The 25,453-nt window shown below is 39.9% G+C and overlaps 2 protein-coding genes across 2 annotated transcripts; one reads left to right on the top strand and one right to left on the bottom strand.

Annotated features, from left to right (window-relative positions):
* Positions 1 to 349: 349 nt before the first annotated feature.
* Positions 350 to 11,039, bottom strand: hspa4a (heat shock protein 4a). The gene is made up of 19 exons (XM_010871119.5): positions 10,707 to 11,039; positions 8,064 to 8,121; positions 7,823 to 7,963; positions 7,576 to 7,698; positions 7,298 to 7,397; positions 6,554 to 6,687; positions 6,217 to 6,461; positions 5,966 to 6,042; positions 5,691 to 5,842; positions 5,394 to 5,500; positions 5,154 to 5,287; positions 4,870 to 5,051; positions 4,491 to 4,583; positions 4,252 to 4,398; positions 2,395 to 2,520; positions 2,169 to 2,276; positions 1,958 to 2,077; positions 1,707 to 1,868; positions 350 to 1,361 (listed from the first exon to the last, which is right to left on the bottom strand). The coding sequence occupies exons 1-19, from the start codon at positions 10,811 to 10,813 to the stop codon at positions 1,149 to 1,151; spliced, it is 2,529 nt and encodes an 842-aa protein (XP_010869421.1). The 5' UTR covers positions 10,814 to 11,039; the 3' UTR covers positions 350 to 1,148.
* A 3,817-nt stretch (positions 11,040 to 14,856) lies between these two features.
* zcchc10 (zinc finger, CCHC domain containing 10) lies at positions 14,857 to 23,697 on the top strand. The gene is given in 4 exon segments (NM_001303755.1): positions 14,857 to 15,120; positions 18,891 to 19,052; positions 21,987 to 22,031; positions 22,940 to 23,697. Coding segments are annotated over 4 exon segments (480 nt in total). The 5' UTR covers positions 14,857 to 15,079; the 3' UTR covers positions 23,172 to 23,697.
* Positions 23,698 to 25,453: the final 1,756 nt, after the last annotated feature.

Below are 25,453 nucleotides of genomic sequence, written 5' to 3'. Positions count from 1 at the left end.
GCAGTATTCAGTTGGCTTCATTCCTTTCTTTTGGATATGGGTTGAGTGCGGAGGCATTTTCCTTTGTTTGATTTAGGGGGCCTCCTGTAGTTTTCTGAGGTTGCTCATCGTGATTTTATTTTTTGCATATTTGCATGTGTTAAAACATAATGACTTTGAAAACATTTAATGCAACCAGTCAATGAAATTAAATAATAATTGTGTACTCCCTGTCATTGATCTAGCATGGAAAGAAACAACAAGCGCTTACCAGGTTGGCAGATCTGTAAATGCAAACCAACTATGTTCAGTGTGTTGTACCGAGTATTTTATCAGAATCAAGTTCCTCAAAGCATGTGAAACGTAATTGCAATTTTCAAGTAATTCTCCTAGACAAATATGTCTTTATTTTGCTTCTGGTGAGTGGGAACAGCACCAAATCAGACTTCACCATTCATTCACACTGTTGTAGAGTAGAAAAACAAAACAAGGCTATACCAGAGAACAACTCACAGACCAATGCTTTTAAATGAGACAGCCTTACACTGAAATATTGCATGACATTAACTCAAATGTAAATCAACATACAGTGGACAGATAATCAGTGCCTCTATAATATATTTGAATATACTAACCATTCCATCCCATCAGGGTGTCCTACAAAATATATCCAACAGTTGCAACGTTAAAGTGAAAAAGAAAAAAGCACAAGTTACATCCAATGGCGAATAATCCTAAAGGTCAAGCTTGTAACCTCTTCCCTATTCAAACATAATAGTTACCTGTTTAGCACTTCTGTCGAACACTTGGTTACTGGCTGTCTTGCTCATCACATCTTAATATGACAATCTCAGTAGACATGGGCTGAAGAGATGATGACGTGTACATTCCTTACAAAAATGGCCATTGAAGCAATACAGAGAAAGCAAGTTTCCGTCCTTCGGCGCACACAACATCAACATGTGTTCATTGTATTTCAACAGCAAAAAATAATGGAACATGCCAAGAAGGCTGATCGAGAGTATCTATAGGAATAGTTGTAGGACTGTGTCATCAAAACAGAGGCTATAATCAGTAAGATCTCAGAGGGGGCCGAGGGGGCGAGACATGGGCAGGGAGGGGGCGAGACACAAGCGGGGGAGGCGGGAACGGGGGGGCAGCCGTAGAGGCTAGTCAATGTCCATCTCCGGCAGCCGTTTGCCCGCGGCAGTGTCAGGAGGCTCGGTGCTGCTCTCCTCACCCTTCTCAGGACTGCTGACTGGCTGCTCATCTGTGCCCTCCTGCCCGTTCACTGGCCCGTTCTGCTCCAACTTCTCCTCCTTAGGGGCCTCGACTTTGGGCTTGGGTTTCGAAACAGTTGGGTTGCAGGCTGCGTTAAGCTCCTACGCACATGGAAAGAGGGGGTTTAAGAGAGACATCAGGGACACACTGATCTTCAGATTAACATGTGGCATTTTAGGTGCAGCAATCTCCCCCCGCCTGAAGATGTGTATTCTGTCTGGTTTGTTTACATCCTGGGCGTATTACAGTAATCGACCACCAGGAACACCGTTACAAGGTCAGTTCTAGGTGGGTGTAATGTGTCCTTCGCGACTGTAGACGATTCTGACCCGACAAACAGTCACTGACAGATTACGTAAACATCTGCATATTAGTCATTTCGCCGACGACTTACAGAAAGTAGCGAGTGCGTACATTTCTGACCCGGGCCGATCATCAGCACTAACCTTAGTTTTTGCCTGAATCTCTCTGACTTTGACGGCGGGCTCCTTGGTGAGGTCCTGTTTGCTCTGTGCGTTCATTTTGCTGTTCATCCAAATCATGGCGTCGTTCACCTGCTTATCCACCTTTAACATCTCCAGCTCATCCAGATGCTCGTACTGCTCCTCCTGGGCATCAACACGACATTCAGTTTCAGTCCCGGGCTACATCAACATTGATTAATCAAACGATATCGTAACAATGTCGTAGAGGTCACCTTTGCTTTGTAAGCTTCTACAATCTTCATGTACTGTTGGATATGCTTCCCGAGTTCATCAAATGCTTTTGGTCTCTCCTCCGCCTCATTGTATCTGTCCTGGATGGGCTGCCCGAGTTTCTGTGGACGGAACAGGAAGTTCAGTCACCACTCACCCCATACAATAGGACATAGGTAAGGATTGGAAATGATAAATTATTGAAAATGATACCTTCAATTCGACCAGTTTGTCAATGTAAACTTGTTTCTGTTGGTCCTCCCCATCTTCATACAACCAGTTCTCTGTGTCCTCAAGTCTTAACGAAAAGGTGTCTCTGTCCTGAGTTTGGTAAAAACAAACTTTAATAGAAATCACTTTGATTTGAACCTTTTTTTGGACATCGTTATACTGTTAGCTACTGCTTCTTTGTTCTGCCAGCCAAAGGGAATATACTCACAGAATCATTAACAAATTTCTCATAGACTCCGTGCAGTTTGTCCCTCATCTCATAGACATACTCCTCCACATTGTTCTTGGCATCATTCCGCTCCTTCTCCAGCTTGTCCTGCATAATCATCTTACCCTGAGGTGGACACAGGAAATACAAAAACAGTTCTACCCGTTCTTATTCAACACAGCTCACATTAGATTTGCCTTGAAGATTAAGATACTCAAGGAACATAAGGCCTGTTAACATTGAGAGAGAGAATAAAATCTAGACTTTTTCCTAGTTTGCATTTCCATAGCGTTTGAATTTACACCTGCTTGTTTGAGGCGTATCACGCTGGATTGTGGGCTTCAGCTGTGGTAAAATCAAGCGGTGTGTGTGTGTGTGTGTGTGTGTGTGTGTGTGTGCACGGCACAGAAGCCTGATATAGTTCTGACAATTGTCTCTACACTTCCGAGGGTTTCTATAGAAAATGTGGCGCACGTTAACTAGGAAGGTGGTGTCTGCAACGATTGATATCTGCAAGTTTACACATCAAAACAATCCACCGTCTAGAGCAGACCTGGGCAAGATAAGGCCCCAGGTCCGGATCCAGCCCATTGAGTCATTCTGTCCGGCCCGCGATACATCCAAAACTTTTAAAATAATACAAAATAAAAACTTGCTTAACATGTTAAGCTAACGTCACAGTTTTTAAAGAGTGCAATTTGCAGAGGCACTTCCAGAGCAAGCATGCAGCGAAATACAAAAACTGTCACCCGATGCTACAATTCAACAAGTCCAAGTGCAGATGCAGCTTCACTGATGAACATCTTGCAGCAGTACCGCACACTGCTTCAACAGTACCGCACACTGCTTCAACAGTACCGCACACTGCTTCAACAGAAATTACTCCTGACTTCACCTCACTTGTCAACGCCCATACAAGGCTCTCCTGTTCATATTGAGTGAGTAACCCTAAAAGTTGATTTCTTGGGTCTATAACAACATTTGCTTTGAGTGTAAATCTTCAGAAGTGATTTCATAGACTTATGTCTGCCCTAATTACTATTATACCTATATAGCTGTTATACACTATACCTTATGTAATGTAGCTTACTCTGTTGAGTTGAAAGTTAAGTTTTAAGACAAATATGTGTTGCAACTTTTCTGTTAATAACTCTAAAAAGGGATTTTTTTTTAGGCCTTTGTCTGCCATAATAACAGTTGTTAACAGAAAATAATAAAAAAAAACATTGTTAAAGTTAATTAAGTTCAATTATGAAAACGGTGTTGCATGGAAAATAAATATGCATAAATATAATATGCAAGTTAACAGAGTTAGCTATGTTGTGTGTTTTTTTAGGCATGTGGGTTAAATCATTGGATTCCGTTTTTCTTTACATTCTACAGAGCATCACAACTTTTCTGGAAACAGGGTTGTAACTTAAACGGTCAATCGGTAAGATTTGTATGTACTATTAGCATAGAAACAAGTATACTGAAAACAAGCAGGTAATGTTTCACATTTTTGTTTCACAAAATTGTTCAGAGTGCCTGTGATATTCCCATTTAAACTTTTTTGCAGGTCCGTCTATCAATTTGCATCGACTTTTAGTGTCCCCATATTCACTTTAGACATCCTCACCACTTCAAACCACCATGGACTAGCTAAAACGATTCTGGACTAATTTGGTAAGGGAAAACTACAGGCTGGATTCTACACAGTGCACCTTTAAATAACGAAAACAACTACAGCCAACTATCGATATAGGGCAGGTTCCAATATTGTACTGCAGTCACAATAATAGCATCACAGAGATTTTTGATAAGCCTATCAATTAATGCTGCATGAAACTCAAGTTTCACCGCGTTCAACAACATTACCTCATTCTCCATGAACAGATTGACTGTGTCATTGGTTAGTTGCCAGTTCAGGCTGTTTTCGATTGGGAGCTCCACAATCTTCGTTTTCACTTTGGGTTTCTTTGCCGATGGAGCCTGATTCTTCTCTTGTTTTACATCGTCTAATGTCTGAATTTAAAAGAAAAATAAATACTTTGATATTTTGCACTGGTCCCAACTCTTTTGCAATGGACACATACCAGTACAAAACAAACAGTTACCTCCATTTCCTCAGACTCAGACTTCTTTTCTGCATTATCTTTCTGTTCATCACCTTGGGCTTTCTGGTCATCTTGGTCAGTCTGCATTTTACTCTGATGAAACAAACACATTCCATTAGCTCTCAATTCACATGGAGTTAATAACAAATGTTGGCTTGACATTAGAGCACAGATAGTCAGATCACAAAAAAATAAAGAAACAACAAGGTAAAATAAATAGATTTCCTGAATGAAGCAGATTTTGCTTGAGACATGACATGACAATTTTTATGGAATAAATGTAAGTTGTTTCATCATCCATAAAATTGGATATTAGCAGATCATAGACACTACAGTTGGCTACATAAACAGTAAACACCACGCAGAAACAGTGACAGACCTCCTCTTCCTTGCTGGCAGGGTCCGTCTCCATGGGCTCCTCTCCCTCAGTAGGTTTTAAAACCTCTACTAGTGAGGCACTGGACACGCTGAAGATCCCATGGACATTCACCCTGACCTTCACCTTGACCTTTGAACTCTCACCATTTGCCTGGGGAACCACTTTCTGGACCATGAACTGACCTGAAGAGACCAGCATTAGAAGACAATCAGTAACACAGCCTCAAAAATAACTATTAAAAAGTAAATCACTAACTGAACGCGCTACAAAAGAGGTTGTGTTACCTATTTTGGGGTCAGGGTAGGGCAGCTCTTTGGGATTATTGTAGTAGGCCTCCAGGTAGAAAGGTTCTTTCCGGTAAAACGTCAACACCTTTGAAAAGGGCGCCGCATGGTTCCTTGGGAATACCTCACAATCACTGGAGCGGGGGAGATCGGAAGACGACACAGGTCACTCGCAGCTCATTGGGCTCCACGGCAAACGCAGTCAAACAGGACTATGAGCAACGTGAACAGAGACCATACCTTAATCCGTCCTCTGCAGCGGAGTTCCACTTCAAAGAGATGGAATACGGGACAACGTCTGTGATGGAGAACTCCCTGACTTTGAAGGCAGGGGACAGGATCGCACACTAAGGGGATGAAGCAAACAAGTTCCTGAGCTGAATGTCAACGGTGTGTGGTTATTTAGTCCAAAGAACTGTGCCATGCCAGTAAACATCAGGTTAACTACAGTGATATTGACCGGTTCCATGCGTGACTAAAAATAACATGGCCACTTGCTGAAGAGTTCACGGGGGACAGTGGTTCATGACATGATACCTGCAGTGCACATCCTCGTGCAACAGCCTCGTCTGCATTTAATGTTGTGCTCAGATCTTTTCCAAAGAATTTGCTGACTCTATCCTTGACAGCTGGGATCCTGGAGGCACCACCGACGATTTCTACAGCGTAGATGTCTTCCTTCTTTAGCTCTGGACCGTGGATGGAACACACAGGCGGTCAGATCTAACAGCCCACCCTGGTCTCAGCAAGAGCATGAAACGGCTGAGCGCGCACGTGATTAAGGTGTACTTCTCTTATTTTGTACTACTCACTGGCTTGTTCCATTATGCTGCGCAGGGGAGCCTCCACTTTGGCCAGAAGCGCGGCACACATATCCTCAAACTGGCCTCTGAAACCAAAGTGATCATTGGATATTAATAGATACTGTGTACAAATGCAGCTGCTGGCATCATGGTAACACACGCAGCAAATTAAAACACTGGCTGGCATGTGTTCTTTCAACTGCAGATGGCCATTCGTAATTGAAAGGCAATGAGATGAGTGAGAGGTCTTTTTCGCTAACCTGTTGAGTTTTCCAGACACATCAATGTCATTCATGAAGCACTCAATGTTAAGGGGCAGATCGGAGGAATTGGCACTCATCAGCTTCTTCAGCTTCTCACACTCCTGGTAGAGACGAACCAGGGCTCTGGGCTTTGACTTCACATCCAACTTGTATTTCTGGCCAAACTCGTCACAGAAATGGTTCACCAACACCTCATCAAAGTCTTTGCCACCTAATTCTGTGTCAAATGCAGAAGCTAGCATCTGAAAGACAAAGTACACACATAAATTAAAATGCCTTAATGCATTTAAAAAGAAAATTACTGACTTTGTTTCTTAAGGTATCAAAAATGTACCTTGAGCTTTCCTTTGTTGAATGCACACACTGAGACCTGATAGGCAGATTGGCCCAAATCTACGAACACCACATTTCTTGGCTTTTCTTCAGGGGCAGGGAGATCCTGTTTATAGATCCCATATGCAAGTGTGACTGAAAGAGACAGAGCGATGGGTTCAGACCAAGTCTAAAGGAGACAGAGAGATGGGTTCAGACCAAGTCTAAAGGAGACAGAGAGATGGGTTCAGACCAAGTCTAAAGGAGACAGAGAGATGGGTTCAGACCAAGTCTAAAGGAGACAGAGAAATGGGTTCAGACCAAGTCTAAAGGAGACAGAGAGATGGGTTCAGACCAAGTCTAAAGGAGACAGAGAGATGGGTTCAGACCCAGTCTAAATGAGACAGAGAGATGGTTCAGACCAAGTCTAAAGGAGACAGAGAGATGGGTTCAGACCCAGTCTAAAGGAGACAGAGAGATGGGTTCAGACCCAGTCTAAATGAGACAGAGAGATGGGTTCAGACCCAGTCTAAATGAGACAGAGAGATGGTTCAGACCAAGTCTAAATGAGACAGAGAGATGGTTCAGACCAAGTCTAAATGAGACAGAGAGATGGTTCAGACCAAGTCTAAATGAGACAGAGAGATGGGTTCAGACCCAGTCTAAAGGAGACAGAGAGATGGGTTCAGACCAAGTCTAAATGAGACAGAGAGATGGGTTCAGACCCAGTCTAAAGGAGACAGAAGATTTCAGCGTCGGTATGTACCTGCAGTGGTCTCATTCATGAGACGTAAGCAGTTGAGTCCTGCAATCTGAGCAGCATCCATGACTGACCTCCTCTCTACGTCAGTGTAGAAGCAGGGAACCTAAAGAGCATTTGACAAAAACAACAACAACCGTTGACAGAAAAGCTCAGTTCCTGACTGCCTAAGCTGTGTGATAACAAAACACTGACATCCCTGTTAAGGCACAGAGCATGTCTACAGCGAATCCTATGATTGCAATATATCAGGGCCTTGCTCGAGTAAACGGAAAACTGCTTACAGAGATGACACAGTCTGCCACAGGTTTCTTCATCGCCGTCTCAGCAGTCTCCTTCAGTTTTGTCAGCAGCATGGCAGTGACCTGTTCAATGCTAAAAATCCTCTCCTCCTCCATGTACATCACCTAGCAAAATGTAAAGTGAAGTGCTTGCATGCTTAGTATCTCAGCCCACTCTGATATTTTGACCACGCTTCTAGCACCATGATATTTTTTAGCATCTGATCGATCTTCACTTCCGGTCATTTACCTTGATGCCAGTCGTCCCAGAAGGCACGGGGGCCAGGTCATAAACCAAGTTGGATTTTGCCGACTGGACATACGGGTCTGAAAAAGCCCTGCCATGGAATCTCTTGAACCCTTGAACAGTGTTCTTACAATTTGTTACCACCTTTAGAGAAAACAGATTCAATACAAATACTAGTCAAATAACATGGTCGTTGATTGAACAAAGTACTTGTACTATCTGTATGGTTTAAAGAGGGCTTTACCTGGCCTTTGGCTGCAGCTCCTATTGCACGATTCCGTGGTCCAAAGGAAACAAATGATCTGGGGGGGAAAAGCAAACCATTTACTTTAAATGATCACAGTGAATCATCCTTCGTAGATAAAAAAAAATTAAAATAAAACATTAAAAAAACAAGAACAACAAAGAAAACAGTAAACCAAGTCATCCAAAAACCCTTGAAATAGTGTATAATCGATGGAGATGTCAGGGAAAGGTTTTTGTACAAAAACCAGAAAAGGAACCGGGCAAGCCCAGTTCTGCCGGCCTGCGATTAGAAGGGATGAATGTTGTTGCCCAGGCTGGATTGGATACACAGATTTCTGTGTGTCAGGCTTGTGTCTTTAACCATTAGGCTATTTAAACAGCGGGTCGTGTTGCACATGATACATGGGTAGAAATGTGGCCTCTGTTTCTTAATCCAGGTCCTCGGGACGCAAAGGGGTGCATGTTTTGGTTTTTGCCCTGGCACTCGCACACCTGTTTCAAATGTTGCCCTCCCACTTACGAACCTGATTGACATAATCAACCTAAAGGGGGGGCAACATTTCAATTAGGTGTCCCGATAGACTACTGACAGGCAAATACAAGCCGATACGTCCCCAAGTTAAATAACAGTAAATCATTGTTGCTACTGATGTCATATTGTGCATTGTTATTCATTCAAATACAGGAAAAAGTTGTTTGTTCCTAGCTCTTTGATTGCAGCCTCCCTGTCGAGGAAAATAAACTGTTAGAGTAAAACTACTCCACTTGACATGAACCACACTTTTTTTTTTTTTAGATGTTACCCTTTTGCTCACACTGATCACAGTGAGTCGATCAACTGTGGTTTAGGCCTAACATATCAAACTAAACCTGCAGGTCATAGTGTTTTGGTACAAAACAGATACTTGCATACCCATGGGATGGCCGTTTTTACCTTGCAACCATGTATTAAGTCCTGGATCACATGTACAACATCCGTGCACATAACTGTATGCATTAATCGCCTGGGTATGGATGCAACCTCAATTCAACGTTCTGTCAACCATAAATGGCTAACATTTCCATCAAGTCATTTACACGCTCAATGTAATGCATACTTAAGATTAATCCAACACTCAATATAATTCATTCGGTAGGGGAAAAACTTACTTTTGTTAAATCAAAACCTATTGGCGCTGTAGCAGCATACAAGGTGTTTAACGGAAACGCGCATGCTCACGCTCATGCTACAATGTGATTCATAGGCGTGAATGACTAGTCTGTCAAACAATATAGTTTAGATAAGATCATGTTTCATGTGTAATTCCACTAATTACTTATCTGCGAACGATCCACTTAAAACTATAGACCATACATGTGACTAATTTGACAAAGGCACTCACTAACCAAACAATGTGAATATTATAGCATTTCAATTAAACTATATTTCACAATTTCAGGTGTAATTATATACAGAAATAATTTAATGACTTTCGTTCTAAAACAAAATAAATAATATAAGTATAGTGTGATCTGCTTTACTCCACCGCGTTGGTAATGCGTTTTATTGAAAGTGTCCCCCAATTTGTAATGTCTGCATTATTCCCAGTTTCATTAGGATACAACATCTCCCCTTATGCTCTAATGTTTTTTTTTAGGCTATCATCTGTATGAATGACTCGAGCTGCTATATGTTCATAAAATGAACATATAGTTGCCTTCTTCAGATTGTATTTTGACCAGAATTGTAAACATTAGTTATTGTTGGTGTGCATTTGATGAGGTCCTCGTTATAAAAAAACAAATATTACTATTGTTGCACGTGTATGCAGTACATGGTGTTTATGTTAATACCACATCACAACTTGTTTCTGCATACTGGATATTGATTTGCCCACGTTAAAAAAAAAAAAAGACATTGGGCTATTCATTAAAATGTCTGGCCTACACACGAAGCAGCAACATCAATCTTCCAATCATGTTTTAGAAATGTACATTAAAGTTTTATATTTCGAATAGTACTGTACTTAAGAAAAACAGCTGAATGAGTCTTGTATTGCATTTTAATTATACGCATCTCGTATAAAAACGATATGTAACGTTATCGTCTTGGATACAAAAATGTGTAGTATAAACACTGAAAACGTCACATGACATCATTGATTCTGATTGGATGGTATACGACACAGTTCTACGCACTGCAAAAGTGCTAGAATATTCTTGCGGGTGACGGACGGATGTAGTCATGTTCGCAATTGAGCCAATACAGCAGTGAGCTAACTAGCCAGCGAACTGGGTAGCTTTCGTGACACTAGTAGTATACAAAATCTTCAGAATTTGATAAGGAACTATTAGTCAGCAACTATTAACTAGGTCGCCACACAAGTGAAATAAGTCAATGTGATAAATGATCACAGGATGGATATATTAGTGACTGTACGTCAACTATAGCAAACTTACATTATGTTGTTGAATTCACGTGCAGTACAGTATCATATCAGAAATATGCACACAACTGTTAGCTAGCTAGTTAAGCTAATAAGCTACTATTGGGTTCTCAAGGCCGCAAAAACAAACTGGCAACTCTTACAATCCATTAATGTGTTAAACTGGGTGGTTAATCAATATAAGATAATTATCCGTTGCCAACGGGTTTACTTACGGTGTACTTCGGTCGCTATATTCGTTGGCTACGGTCTCAATTCCTCCTGCTCGAGCTACAGCAACATAGCAGCTTTGAAAGCCCACATCAATTCCCACCACTGACATCTTCCACGCTACCGTGCCGGTATTCTACAAGTATTAAATGTTGACGTAGATAACTCTTTAAGAAAATAGAAACGTGTTTAAATTCTTTGACGATTGTGGATAATGGCTAATCAGAAATGAGTATTCAATGCATAATCCACAGCACTGTTTAGACAAATAGGCTTGCTAAGTTACTCTGGTAGTGGACGGTGGTGCACACCGGTAGATGCAAGGTGATTTTGCCAGTTCACGCTGAATCTCAATTAAATATCGCGAGAATTGAACAATTCTAGATGTCTCTGGACCTTTCGATGGTCTGGTATTTCGAGATCTTGGGACTAGAATGTTCTATCTTACATTTTGGACAGATGTCCGGATTGTCGTTGCCTAGATCTGTTAAGTTTCTATCTCTACGGGTTGGTACAAGTTCACATTCACGTTGTTAAGTTTAATTCATGCTGTTAAGAGGCTCGGACACAGTTTCTGTCTGCAAGCCATCAGACTGTTGAGTAGTACGCACACGCATCAACGTGCGCACTCACCCGACAAACACGCACACCAAATGTGAATAATTATGTATTTAGGCTATATACTTTGATTACTTGCAAATACTTTATTTGTGTTCTATTTTTAGTAACCTGTTTATTTTTTCTTATATGTTATATCTGTATATCTATCATGGTTAAAAATGAAAATGCACATAAAATAAAATGTTGTAGTTTCTTTTGCAAACCTTTAAAATAATATAATAAAGAAATAGCTGACACCATAAAGGTTTTAAAGCTAGTTAATTTTGAACCATCTTTTTGGAGATAGAACCATCTACTCCCAAGCTTTTACAGGGCATTCCAACACTTAATATTTTTTTATTCAACAATTCTTATGGTTATGTTTCAGATCAGTATTTTGCTGCATGATCCAGCTGGACTTCAGCTTTAGGACACAGATGGATGGCCTGTCATTCATGGTTCCTTAAATGACAGTAATTTATCCATACCCTAATAATGGAAAGCATCCCCAAACAATGTCACTGCAAGCAAGCAAGTTTATTTGTATAGCAAAATTCATACAAGGAATTCAATGTGCTTTACAAAGAAAATGAAACGAAAAAAGACAAAGAAAACAAACACTAAAATGAAAACATCAAAACAACATAATAATCAAACATAGAATATAAAAATAGAAACCGTGAGGCAAATGGTGGTTACACCAGATACTGACTGGTTTTCGGGAACCCCCCGGAACCCCCCAATACAGTGAAACTGCACATTTTAGAGTGGCTTTTTATTGTGTCCAGCCTAAGGCACACCTGTGCAATAATCATGCTGTCTAATCAGCATCTTGATATGCCACACCTATGAGGTGGATGGATTATCTCGGCAAAGGAGAAGTGCTCACTAACACAGATTTAGACAAATTGGTGAACAATATTTGAGAGAAATAGGCCTTTTGTGTACATAGAGAAAGTCTTAGATCTTTGAGTTCAGCTCATGATAAATGGGGGCAAAATCAAAAGTGTTGCGTTTATAATTTTGTTCAGTGTATATCTGAGTGTCATCTGCATAGCTAAGGTAGTTAATGTTGTTGTTCGGTAGAATTTGTCCCTGTCCTTGTCCATCTGGTCATGCTTCTGACCTGAATTAGACTCCGGACTCAGCCCACATGCATTTATTAATAATTACAACTTGTATTCTAAAACAAGAAACCAGGCAAGCCTAGTTCAGTCGGCCCGCAATAAAAAGTGTTACCCTCTCGAGATTCGAAAGACAGTGTGGATAACCACTACACCACAGAGATATACATTTGGCAGCTGTCAGTATTGCCTCTTGTGTTTATCTTGAACAAATCCTCTTTTGCCACAGGCCGTTTTAACAGTTAATTGGCCATTTGTGAATGACATTAATACAGTTAAACTGACTAACGTTTCTTACTAAGTTAACCTCCGCCGTTTTAACAGTGTATTAGCCAATAATAGGCTTTACTGGTATCTACTTACTGACTGGAATAGTCATAAGAATTGAGCAGTTGTTAGCGAGTCTGCCAAAGCCATTTCAGTTCATGGCATAAGAAAAAAAATAATCTTTCATGGCATAACAACTTACTTTTTTCTTTCTTTTGTGAATGACATTAATACAATAACCGTCAATAAAGGTGACAATAAATAACTTAATCTAGTGAAAAGACGAGAGAATCGTGGAATCTACCAGAAATAATAAATAAATGACGTTGCCCTCAATAGATTCAAACTTGTGTCTTCCACATGAGAGGCACTTTCTTTAACCACTACGCCACAGCATTACACGTTTCAGCAGTCGCTAGAGTCCTTTGAGGATTTTGTTAAACTGACTAACGTTTCTTATTACATTCACCTTCAACATAGCATCTATGAACTGTATTGCTTTTGCCACTGGCCGTTTGAACAGCTTATTAGCCAGTAATAGACTTATTAGTATCTACTAACTTCCTAGGAATAATCATAATAATTGAGCAATTTCTAGCGAGACTGAAGATGAACTTTTCCATGCCAGAAACTGTCGCAATATAACCGTATACAGTTTCAGTTAAAGCTAACGTAACTACTGTATGTTGTACGCAGCAAATATGCTTGTCTATCCTGACCCAGAACACATGCACCGACGCGTACTTCGAAAATCCACCAGAAACGGTCGTAATATAACCGTAAACTGCCAGGAGACATGAACTCAGGACCTATAGTTCCCAGGTCCGCTTCTATAACCACTATGCAATTTAACAAGGTATAGTCAGCCAGCCAGCCAGCCAGCCAGCCAGAGACATTCGCTCTTCTTGGTCGGCTCATCCCCCCCAATATTCAAATATGTCCCCCCCAATAAATGTATATTTAATTGTGATTAAATGTGACATTTAGCTATGTTGGTTTTTCAATTTTATTCCAGAGTTTGACATGGACAGACAACTGGACAGCTAATCTGTTAAAGTGATTGTTTAATTGATACATAGATTAAGGATCTGATTAGGCATGAATAAGTAATTGTGTTTAAACTAAGATAAATGATGGGAATTTACAATGGGCATGGTAGAAATGCTAAATTATGTAAAAGTCATAATACAGTTAATAGATATTGGAAGTCTGAGCCCTAACTCTGTAACAGAAAAAGGTTAACCATATCAAGTATACTAATGTTAAATAAAAATCCTTCAAATATCACCAATCGCTTGTTTCCTGGTATTTGATGACATCTTATTACAATTCGTGAATATTGAAATGTTATTCTAATATTAATCCAATTTGGTTTCATCTAGAATGAAAGTAATATAGCCTGAATAACTTCAGGAATTAGCTATCTTCTACATTTTATTTTCTGGGAAAAATAAACGTTGGAAGTAAAAATTGAAGTTTCGCCATCTTTAGATGTTAGTTACAAAACATGACGTCAACCTCTGCTCTTGTCAAGTTTGGAATTGGCCTAACTCAATGGCAGCACCATTTTCCACTAACACATTTTCCCGCTTGCTCTACTAATCTCCAGGTTTTATTGACTAATAATGTGACTGATGAATATGATATTTAGAGTATGTAACAATGTAATTGTAATACTCTCTTTATATATTAAATTAATTTATTACATTAAATCATTGACTATTTGGAATTAATCTAAAACAGGTCATAATTGTTCCTTCAAAATGATGTTCCTAACAGTATAGCTTCCTCCCTTACAGTTTGTGTCACCCCACACTGGGCTCAAATCCAGGTCTTCTGCTTTAAAACACACGTGACCACCCTTTTTGACAACATTCCAACAGCTTGAGCTATTCAAATTTGTACCAATTTAACATTTCGAGCAAGGAGTGTAGTTAGCTAGCGGTATATTTTTAACTCTTGTTTCCCTTTAATCTTATGGCAATATGTTTTATGGCTAATCTGTATTAAAGCTAGTCAGATTTATATTGTGCTTGCCCAAATTCTATCTTTGGTCTCAGACTGAAATTTGTTGCAAACGATAGTGCAGAAGACAACGTCGTCAGGCAAGCAGAGGGTTGCTCAATCTTGTGTTTTGATTGGTTGGTAGCGTATGATGTATGCTATCCCGGAAGTGCCTCATATTTAAGCAGAAAGTAACAATACATTTTTAGGAAATACGATTTTACAATGAAGACTAATATAACTACGGCCAGTTTGGTTTAATATTTGCTAATTAAGATTACTTTAATATCGAGCGGTATTATAAACTTATTTAGAGTGTTGATAGTTCGAGGACAGTAGTGTCCCGCGTTTCATGTGCTGAAACAAGAAGTCAAGACTGCAACATGGCGACCCCCATGCACAGAATTATTGCACGTCGGCAAGCGTAAGTTTGGTTTTTATTAAAATGCTTGTTTTTTGTGAACAAACTTGATTCAGCTTATTTCGTGAACAATTAACAACGTGCCAACCAAAAAATTATAAAAACAAAGAGTTAACTAACAAGCTACTGTAGCTAACGTTTACGGTAGTAATTAGCCACTTAGCTAGGTATACACTGCTGGCCTTCTGTCTTGTGCTACTGTAACGTATTTGAGACGATGTTATAAAGGGGTTTACTAAGTTATTTATCAAAATGGTTACATTTAATAAATATTAGGTAACTATACACAGGGTCGCTCTCAATAATTCAGTGGAAGACAGGAAATATCCCGATATTGAGAGAATTCTCAGGAAAGTGTTTCTTTTTCCTTTCGATACCCCAACTGAGGACAGGATTATGCAGTCAGACCTAGGGAGAAAGAACGTTATTTATGATAACGTTATTTTATACCTACATTTTACACTTTATTTCCTGGTCTTCCTGGGACTGTACTAGCTTAAAATAAGTAAATATTAGTCGTTCAATATAACCTTGATACATTTTGAGGTTGAGGCCAAAATTAATTTGGGAATTTCAAACTAGATTAACAGACAAGAGTAGGAAAAGGAAGCAATATTTTCCCAATGAAAGAAATGCTGAAAAACCCGATTTCATACTATAATAACAGCATTATAGCTACTTTCCAGAGCTTGTGAGTGATATACTAAATAGTAATGTCATTATCTGGTAAACCTATACCGGATAAAATATTTTGAGTAGTACAATATTTTCTGCCTGTATTGCACTTCTTAAGAGTATTTAAAATGTATCCAAACAAATAGGGTTCTGTTATGAAATTCGTTGCTTTTTAGTTGAAGCCTTTCAACTGTTCATGTTTTCCTGGGATATAAATGAGATGTCATGCTTTGTAAAAGGCCTATGATGTCCATCATCATGGGTTAAACCTAAGAGCTTTCTCCGTTGAAAGGAGACAGATGGTTATTGATTATGATGCCCCAATCCGATACCGGCATAGGAAATTGTTTTATACTTGCCAAAAATACGAGGTCACAGCTAGTCTATGTAAACATGAAACGGATTGTCCTGACAATGTGCTCTAGTTTTCCACAATGAAATTTAGCTTATATTGTGGCATATGCTCATTATTTTTCTCTTAGAAATATCTTGCGCTTTACAGCCTATTCTTTTGCCCACACATTGAGTCTCGGTGTAGACTCACTGATGGCTGCAGATTCAGCAATGTTTCCGGTGATGCACTTGAGGTCATTCCGCTTAGAGTTGCCAAACAAGGTAATAGGGGCAAAATAAGCAACTAATCATTGACCGAAATAGAAGCTGCCGGATTTTACTGGTCGAGTAAGTCAACCTTGTTCATTTATTGTTGCAACATTAAAGTTAATTTAGTGCTGCTTCGATCACGTCGCAACTTCACTTCAACAATCTAAACATGACAATTCACATGTAATTTTGATTAAAAAAAACAAAAAATGGCTGTATAAATTATAGAAAATTGTTTGTTACATCCCTTGTTTTCACTGCAGTAACTATTTGACCAATATGCATCCATGTTCCCATTCTACATTGCAATGGAATTTGCACAAATTTGAATGTTGTTAAAATTGTTCTATTTTAAATGTTAAGTTAATATTGAGATAGTTGCTAATAAAATTTTGTATGACATACAATTCAGTCTCTGTATGAGAATGATGGCAATCTTACATCTCCACAAAATGGAAATGGCAGTATTGGACCGGAACTTGGTATCAGCAGATACTCAGTTTTGTACTCAGAATTGGTATTGACAATGACAAAATTGTATGGTGCATCCCTAGTTAGTTTACCTACATAGATCAGGTAAAGGACATAAATGCATTAACAGTTGAAAATGCCACTAGCAAAGTAATGGCTGCACTGTGCCAAGAAGAGGATGCACCTGGCAGGTACTGCCAGGTGAGGAGGGCCAAGGAGAGTCCTGGGATCACACGTTCAGAACTGCACAGTCTAGTGGAACCTTGGAGTCTCCAAATCAACTGTTAGACGTCAGATCCATTTCAGAAAGCTCTTTGGAAAGATTGCACTAAAGAAGCAGGTTTACAACCACAAACCTTCAGACTATCGTGAATCTTGCGATGTGCTTCATGGAGGAGTGATCCAAGGTCCCTCAAAGTGTTTGGCAGACTTGTTAGACACTACAGGAAGATGCTCGGTGCTATTATCCGCTACAGGGGAGACTTCACACAATAGTTACGGCTGTGCTCAAAGTTTGCAGACCCTTGAACAATTGGTAAGATATGTACCATTTGTAAAGAAACCATGTGTGCGCAGGCAAAACACATGTCTTTTATTTCTTATGGGATTCACATTCAACTGTAGGTCATAACAGAATGGCACAATCATAAAACAAAACATGGCAGCAAAGCAAAAAATGAACTGACCCCTGTTCAAAAGTCTGCATACCCTTAGTTCTTAATACTGTGTATTGCCCCCTTTAGCATCAATGGCAGTGTGCAGTCTTTTGTAATAGTTGGCTGAGCCCCCAAATTCTTGCAGGTGGTATAGCTGCTCATTTGTCTTGGCAAAATGCCTCCAGGTCATGCAAAGTCTTTGGTCGTCTTCCATAAAGCGCATGTTTGAGATCTCCCCAGAGTGGATAGATGATTTTTAGGTCAGGAGACTGTGATGGCCACTCCAGAGGTGTGTGACCACTGGAGGGTCAACTTGTGCTTAGGGACATTGTCATGCTGGAAAGTCCGAGAGCAACAGTGAGCCACCACCATGCTTCATAGTGCAGATGGTATTCTGTTTACTATAGGCCTTGTTGACCCCTCTCCAAACATAGTGCTTATGCATTGGTGCAGTAAAGGCTTTTCTGGCAACTTGACCATGCAGCTCATTTTTGTACAAGTATCATCGTATTGTGCTCCTTGAAACAACCACACCGTCTTTTCCCAGAGCAGCCTGTATTGCTCATGAGGTTACCTTTGTGTTTTTCTTTGTATCTCGAACAATTCTTCTGACCGTTTTGTTTGAAATCTTTCTTGGTCTACCTGACATTGGCTTGGTATGAAAAGATCCCAGAATTTTCCACTTCTTAATAAGTGATTGAACAGTACTTAGTGCCATTTGCAAGGCTTTGGATATCTTTTTATATCTTTTCCATCTTTATAAAGTTCCATTACCTTGTTATGTAGGTCTTTTGACAGTTCTTTTCTGCTCCCCATGGCTCAGTGTCTAGCCTGCTCAGTGCATCCACGTGAGAGCTAACAAACTCATTGACTATTTATACACACGGACACTGATTACAAAGAGCCACTGGTGTGGGCAATCCACCTTTAATTGCCATTTTCACCTGTGTGTGTCACCTTGTGTGTCTGTATCAAGGCCAAACATTCAAGGGTATGTAAACTTTTGATCAGGGCCATTTGGGTGATTTCTGTTATGATTTAAAAAGAAGCCAAACAACTATGTGATGATAAATGGCTTCATATGATCACCATCCTTAAATAAAATATTTGTTTTGTATGATCAGTCATATTTTCTAAATCAGTGCCGAAATTTCACAATTTCTGCCTAGTGTTTGCAAAAGTATGAGCACAACGGTATTATAACGTTGACAATAATTTTGAAACCTATCTTTTTCAGGAAAAATATGTCATGCTACTCATTGAATTGTTTTGGGTTTTGAAATAAGTTGGGGACGACGACTGTTGCTGTTGCTAATGTTTAGTGGTAGGCCTAACTCTTTCTAATGTAAACGTCTTTGTTTTATTCAGGGAGGCAAATAAACAGCATGTTCGTTGTCAGAAGTGTCTGGAGTTTGGACACTGGACATATGAGTGCACTGGCAAACGAAAATACCTTCACAGGCCGTCAAGGACAACCGAAATGAAAAAGAGGCTCAAAGAAAATGAGAATAAACAGGTCCACACCACAGGGTAAGTCGGCTAACCATATAGCGCAAATCCATTTGCCTGTGGATGACATGGGTTTTGTCTTAATGTGTGGAAACTGGAGACACTGGAAACTCAGAATAAATGTATTGAATCCAAATACATATATATACAATATGTACTTTGTGATAATACAGTACTGTGAACATCCTGGCATTTCCCTGCCAAAACGCTAAGTGGAAATGTGCTTGATATTATGGTGATATGTTGATGTGCCCCGTAGCGGCCGTGGTTCTCAAAAGAATCTCCCTAGACATATTCCCGTGTTGTGTTACATTAAAATATGAAATCAAAATTGATTTATTCAATGTTTTTGTATCTGGTCAACACTAAGTCCATAACGTCTGAATACATTATATCTGCAAATTGTTCTAAATTATTTACAAATAAAAAAATAACAGAAAATTGTCCCACAGTTGGCCAGTACTCCTAAAAAAACACTACTTAATGAAGATGAAGGAATGTTCAAAGAAAGAATAAGGTTCTTCTAAAGTGCCATTCAAGGGTAGTATAGAAGAACATTTCCATGGCTTTGAATGCCTCCTGGAGCACAGGAAAGTCCATTGTTAAGAAATGTAGAGAATATGGCACAATGACTATGTCTAGAACAGGCCTTCCCTAAAAACGTTGTCTGGTCGAAGGGCATTAGTCAGTGAGGCCTGTGACAACTCTAAAGGAGTTACAGTCCTCCAGGGCTGAGCTAGGCGACAATGTGCCTACTGCAACAGTAGCCTGGGTGCTTCTTGGTTCTAAGCGCTGTTTGGTGCAAGCCTAACACTTCACATCATCCTGAGAACACCGTCCCTTCACGCTATTGTGAAGCATGGTGACGGTGGCAGCATCATTCTTTGGGGATGCTTTCCTGCATCAGAGCCTGGAAAGTCTTGTGAAGATAGAGGGCAAATTGGATCCAGCAAATTACCCAAAAAATCCGGGAAGCAAATCACAAGTCTGCAAGGCAACTGGGAGAGGATTCATGTTCCAGGAAGACGATGACCCCAAACCTAAAGCCAAAGCCCCACTGGAATGGCTTAAAAACAAAACGGCAATGACCTGGGGTGGCCCAGTCAAAACCCGGACCCAGTTAAGAATTTGAGAAAGTAGTAGGAATAACAGAATCCAACTTGACAGATCGTGTGCTTAGTGTCCAGATAGAAGACATAGAAATGTACTTATTTCATCCAAATTGACTCCTGTCTGAAAGTTGCTGCCAAAAATGTCTCTAACAAATATGGGCTAAAGTGGAAGAATTACTATTTTGTACATTTAATTTACATCAATTTTGTAAGTTTCGCTGGATGAAGGCATCTGTTACATCAATGGTTCCCAAACCTCTCATGGGGACCCCCCAGCCATTCCATCTATTAGATGTATCGCTGAGCTAGCACACCTGAATCTACTTATTAGCTAATTAACGTACCCTTACCTGTTGAATCAGGTGTGCTAGCTCTGAGCTACACCTAATAGATGGAATGGCTGGAGGGGCCCCAGGAGAGGTTTGGGAACCCCTGTGTTAAATGACAGGCAAACACAGTCATGATGCATATGATTGGCCCAACCCTGGCATGAGTGGCTACATGCAAACATCCATTCCCAAAGTTATTCCAGCTTCACACTCATTCAGGAAGAGAACAAAACATGCTAATTCCCAGATTCAAAACCAAAAGTTTGCCTTATGGTCTTGTTGAAACGTGCCAGGCAATATTGTCCAGCCCTGTTGCAATTATTGGGTGAGCATTAGTTGGGTTTATAAATTGTAAATTCATGAACACAAAAACAACTTTGTGGCCATTGGGGACAGATAAACCCTGAATGTTCTGTGATTAGAAGTTTCATGTCAGGGACTGATATTCCCAGTTCATTTTTGGTTATTACAGATTTAGGAACGTTTATTTTGCTTTTCCATATCAAATGGCAATAGTACATTTGAATAAAATAAAAATTGTTGATTCAGTGACCTTTAGTGCAGGCCTAAATTCCATAAGCATCAGTCAAACCCTGTCCTCTATAGCCCCCTTGTGGACAAAAGATCCCACACATCAGTCTGTGTGTTAGGTACAATGTGTACACGTGACACTAATGACCTTTTCACAAACTCACGAGAAGTTGTGGTCCTAGCCACTGTCTCGTGGAATAGTTGTCATTGCCAGATGTTTTAATCCAGATTACGGCACGCCAGTGGTGCCTGGAGGTCTGGTAGAGAATGCAGCTAATTGGCCTTGTTCGGGCTGGACAGGTGGACATCAGCCAGGAATGCCTTGTTCCCTGGGGTTCTAGGGACTCTTTAGGATAAGCCGGGTGTGCCTGTCTGTTTATTCATGGTCAGGGAATGAGTTCACCTACACCGGTGTGTGTCTGCCAGCGAAAACGTCCTGGCTGAGCGAGCCGAATGAAAAGAAGCACGTCTTGGTGAACTTTGATTCTCCAGAACCTTCTTTTGAGTTTCGTTTTTAGGGAGAGGCTTTAATTCGTCCCATATAGTCCTATTATTTAGCAAATTCTCCTGAAGTGTGTTTTTGCTGTTTTTGAAGTCACATGATTGTTAGACTTAAACTGCATTTTGTTGATGTATGTATTATAACGCTTGCCTGGCCTACCAACCACATTTTTCCAGCCAAACACCCAGCCACACCCCCCAAACCATTCCTCTCCGCAATGAAGTATGTAGGGATCATAGCACAGTGAAAAAAATTCAGCTGTAGTTGACAGGCATCTGTAAGCCAACCTCAATTATCTAGTACTGCTATCTACAGCTTCTACAAGACAACTGGTCAATAGGAGGGCATTTCCTCTCTGTTGCTTTGTGTGTTTCTATTCATGTGTGGTTTTCCCCTGGCTAGCTGAGAATAATCTTTGGATTTTTCTTCCTCTTAGCCATGGCATATTATTACTAACCCATCATCTGTATTCCCTATTCAGATTGGGAAAGGAAGGCTCCAGTGAGAGAAAAACAAAGAAGAAAAGGTAACTTTTCGAAGTCCCTCTAACTATAAAACACTATCAAATGTATCCAGCATCTATGGTTGCAGGTATAATTGATGTGTTCAGTTTTAAGATCCTAAACTTGTGGTCTCTTGCCATAACCAGTGTTGAAATGAATGGGTCAGCTACAGACTGATGGTGCTTGCTGAAAGCTTCTGCTCAGAAATAAATAAATAAAAATGACTGAAGTTTGCCAGTTTTAGTTAAAGACCTCAGCTAAATAGGTACTGTATAATATGGCTGTTGAACAATGACTTTAGATTGTAAAATGTCATCCGAACTTGCTTCTATGCAGGGACATTCCTAGGCCTATTTTAGGATGAATTAGCCCCCCCCCCCCCAGTTTAGTTTCTTTACTGTTTCATAGCATATTAAACTAGCCAGGTTGTAGTTCTTAGCTACTTCACCAACCAACTACCTGATAATATTGATATTTCCGGTGAAATGTAAAAAAATGATCATTAATGACATGCCAGCTAACATTTTTATATCACTAATAATCATCATAAATATTGATGACTTGATCGAATGATTACTCCGTACAAGAAGATATTTTTGAAAATGACTGTTGGATATGCCGATAATAGGGGGTTCTACGACATTAGTTTTCAACCGAACACCGTTGCGAAACCGTGCGTGTTTTACATTCATGTTTGTTCAGGTTTGAAGTCTTCAACATATTTCAACTGTTATTCAGAGGATGGGAAATCCGGTTATTAAATGTTTCTTGTTTTAAGTAAAATACATTTGTCATGACCATTTTAGATTGCTCAAGTAATCTTTTTTCTAATTCACACCTCATGGGACACCTCACTGCAATTTCCTCTCTTTTTTTTTTTTCCTTTTCTTCATGTATTAATGGTTTTGTGTGTTGTGCTTTTTGGTTTCAGGTCAAAGGATGTTAGTGATAGTAGCAGCAGTGATTCTGACAGCTCCTCGAGTGACTCATCATCCGACAGTAGTGACTCGTCCAGCTCTTCGTCGGATGACAGTGACAGCAGTAGTGACAGTGACGACAGTTCTAGCTCTAGCAGCTTAAGTAGCTCAGGCTCTGATTCTGATTCGTCAAAAGGCAGTGACTCCGATCAAGGTCCTCCCAAGAAGAAAAAGAAGAAGAAATGAAGGAGATTTATCGAGGCATTAACCTGACTCAAACTGACCATGTAGATGTTTAGGAGATGACGAAGTATAGAGTGTAAATTGTAATTAACAAGCTGTAACACATTTTGTACTTAACAGAATGTTTTTTTTTTTTTCCTGTCCTGCATTTCCCCCTTGTACAGTCAGTAAAAAAATGTGGTGTACTCCAAACTTTGCTTCATATCCAAGTTAATAAATTCTTCTAGATTTGAGTGTGATTTTTAAATACTTATTGTATTTCCTCACTCTAATCTTTTTTTGTGATCAATAATGTACAGCTATGGGGACACAGTATAAGACATTTGCTACTGAGATGTAATTCAGAATATCGAGACTTGCAGCTGTACACACATTTACCCTTTTCACGTGCGGGCTCTAACTGTACCACAAAGGTTTAATGTATTTTTACAGGTACAATTCTGGAATCCTAACCAATTTTTGTAAAGCTTGGCTCTATTTGTAGTGTGAAAATTGCTATTGATTCTTTTGATATTAAATGTTTTTTCCCCCCATGGTGACCATAAATGGAAAAATATTTGTTGATTACCTGACATTTTAAAATGTTGCACAGTTTCTGTTGGACACCCCCCACCTAGTGCCACATTCACATACAAAAATGCAGTTGCTAGTGTCTTCACTTTTGGATGTTTGGGGATTTTACGTACCTTAAAATCTGTAGTACATTAATTTCAGCGGCCTGGGTTCAGTACAAAAACTTTGCAAAACCTCCTGGTAAATGGAAATGTCAGTTAATCCCAAACCACTCCTTCCAGTGACTCGCTCAGAGGGTTGTCAACAAACTTTCCTCTGTTGGTTACTAAGTGGAATTTTACTGCTGTAGAGTTAAACTAGATCAGAGGTATTCAGCTCTCACCCCAGGGACCCCCAGCTGTTGCATGTATTTCATATAGTCCAGAGCAAACACACCTGATGTGTCTTGTCAGCAAATTAGTGCTTGATTAAACACTAATTTGGGAGGGGGGGGGGGGGGGGTGCGTCTCCTGAGGAGAGAGGTTGAATACATCTGGAGTCGATGGATATAACCTGTTTTTTTCACAGGCCTTTTAATGTCTTTAACTGGGTTGAGCTTCATAATGAGTGATGGAAGGATCACCTGATTCTGCCCAGGTCATCGGGAAAGATAAACCAATTATACTTGTGAACATTACAGTAGGTGGCGGTAAATCGCAGACTTTACCTTTTCAAACCGCACACTTTAGATGGCAGTATGCACATTCTCAGCTTAAACCGGAAAGGACAACCAACTATTACCTTAGTTTTTCCAGGCACCCCATTTGAAGCGCAATGGGAAAGGAAATCCCTGCTGATGGTGCCTACACAAGCAATGCTGGCTCATTTACATTCCCCACAGGCCTTACTGGCCACTTGTCAGCTTTTTAACACCACCATTGCTTGAGCATAGTTGAGTGTGTTGGTCTTTTCTTTTACTGCCTATCCCTGATTTATTGAGAACATTATTTGAGGAGTTGTCGGGAGGCTTAGGAGGAAAAGGGAGCTGTGCAAAGGGAGGACTCAGTCAAGGCAGTATAAACGTTCAATTAGTTATTATTAATGTATCAACATCACAACAAAACAATGTTCTTGACTGACATTAGTTTATATCTGTATTTTGAAAGTAGAGGAGTTTCTGCTTCAGTGGCTCTACTGCTCAGGCACCTATGAATCTACTCATGCTGATTGCATTTACCAATCTGTGGTGTAAGACAACCTTCTAGATAACTTTTTGATCAGATAACACATGCACACTACTACTACCCTGGAGCCTAGTAAGAGTCTGTAAAGGAACCAACACATTGCACTTGAATATTAAATATATATATATTCTACCCTTTTGTTTGTTGTTTATTCGTCGCACCTGAGCAAAACATTTCACTGCCAAAATGTTTGGGCATTAAGCAGACCAGAATCGGGCCCCAGGCCCATATGTACTAATTAAAAATGTTATGGCCTCAAAGACACTGTCCATGCTTTCCAACATACTTTGTCTGTGATCTGAGTTAAGTCCTGAAGAGGCCACCCTTTAGATTTGTGGGATGGCACACCAGGGGCCAAAGGTTTGGAAAAAATACATTATAAACAAAGCATATAACTTGGGTTAAAATGGTTGAAATCCTTGTAATGCATTCGCAATAACTTCCTTTAAACAATTATACTGCTAAATGTCTCATTCAATAATGCATGTATTAAATAAACAATAACAACCTAGGTTCCTAAAGATAGGAATCATGATCCCAGTCCCGAGA

The sequence above is a fragment of the Esox lucius genome, chromosome 7, assembly GCF_011004845.1.
Source record: "Esox lucius isolate fEsoLuc1 chromosome 7, fEsoLuc1.pri, whole genome shotgun sequence".
Taxonomy (NCBI): domain Eukaryota; kingdom Metazoa; phylum Chordata; class Actinopteri; order Esociformes; family Esocidae; genus Esox; species Esox lucius.
This window is presented reverse-complemented; position numbering and strand designations above follow the sequence as displayed.

Coding starts and splice junctions, on each gene's coding strand:
- hspa4a (XM_010871119.5), bottom strand. CDS start 10,813: ATGTCAGTGGTGGGAATTGATGTGGGCTTTCAAAGCTGCTATGTTGCT. Junction 6,688..7,297: donor CATGAATGAGACCACTGCAG/GTACATACCGAC, acceptor TGTCTCTTTCAG/TCACACTTGCATATGGGATC. Junction 6,043..6,216: donor GTGTCTGGAAAACTCAACAG/GTTAGCGAAAAA, acceptor CTTTGGTTTCAG/AGGCCAGTTTGAGGATATGT.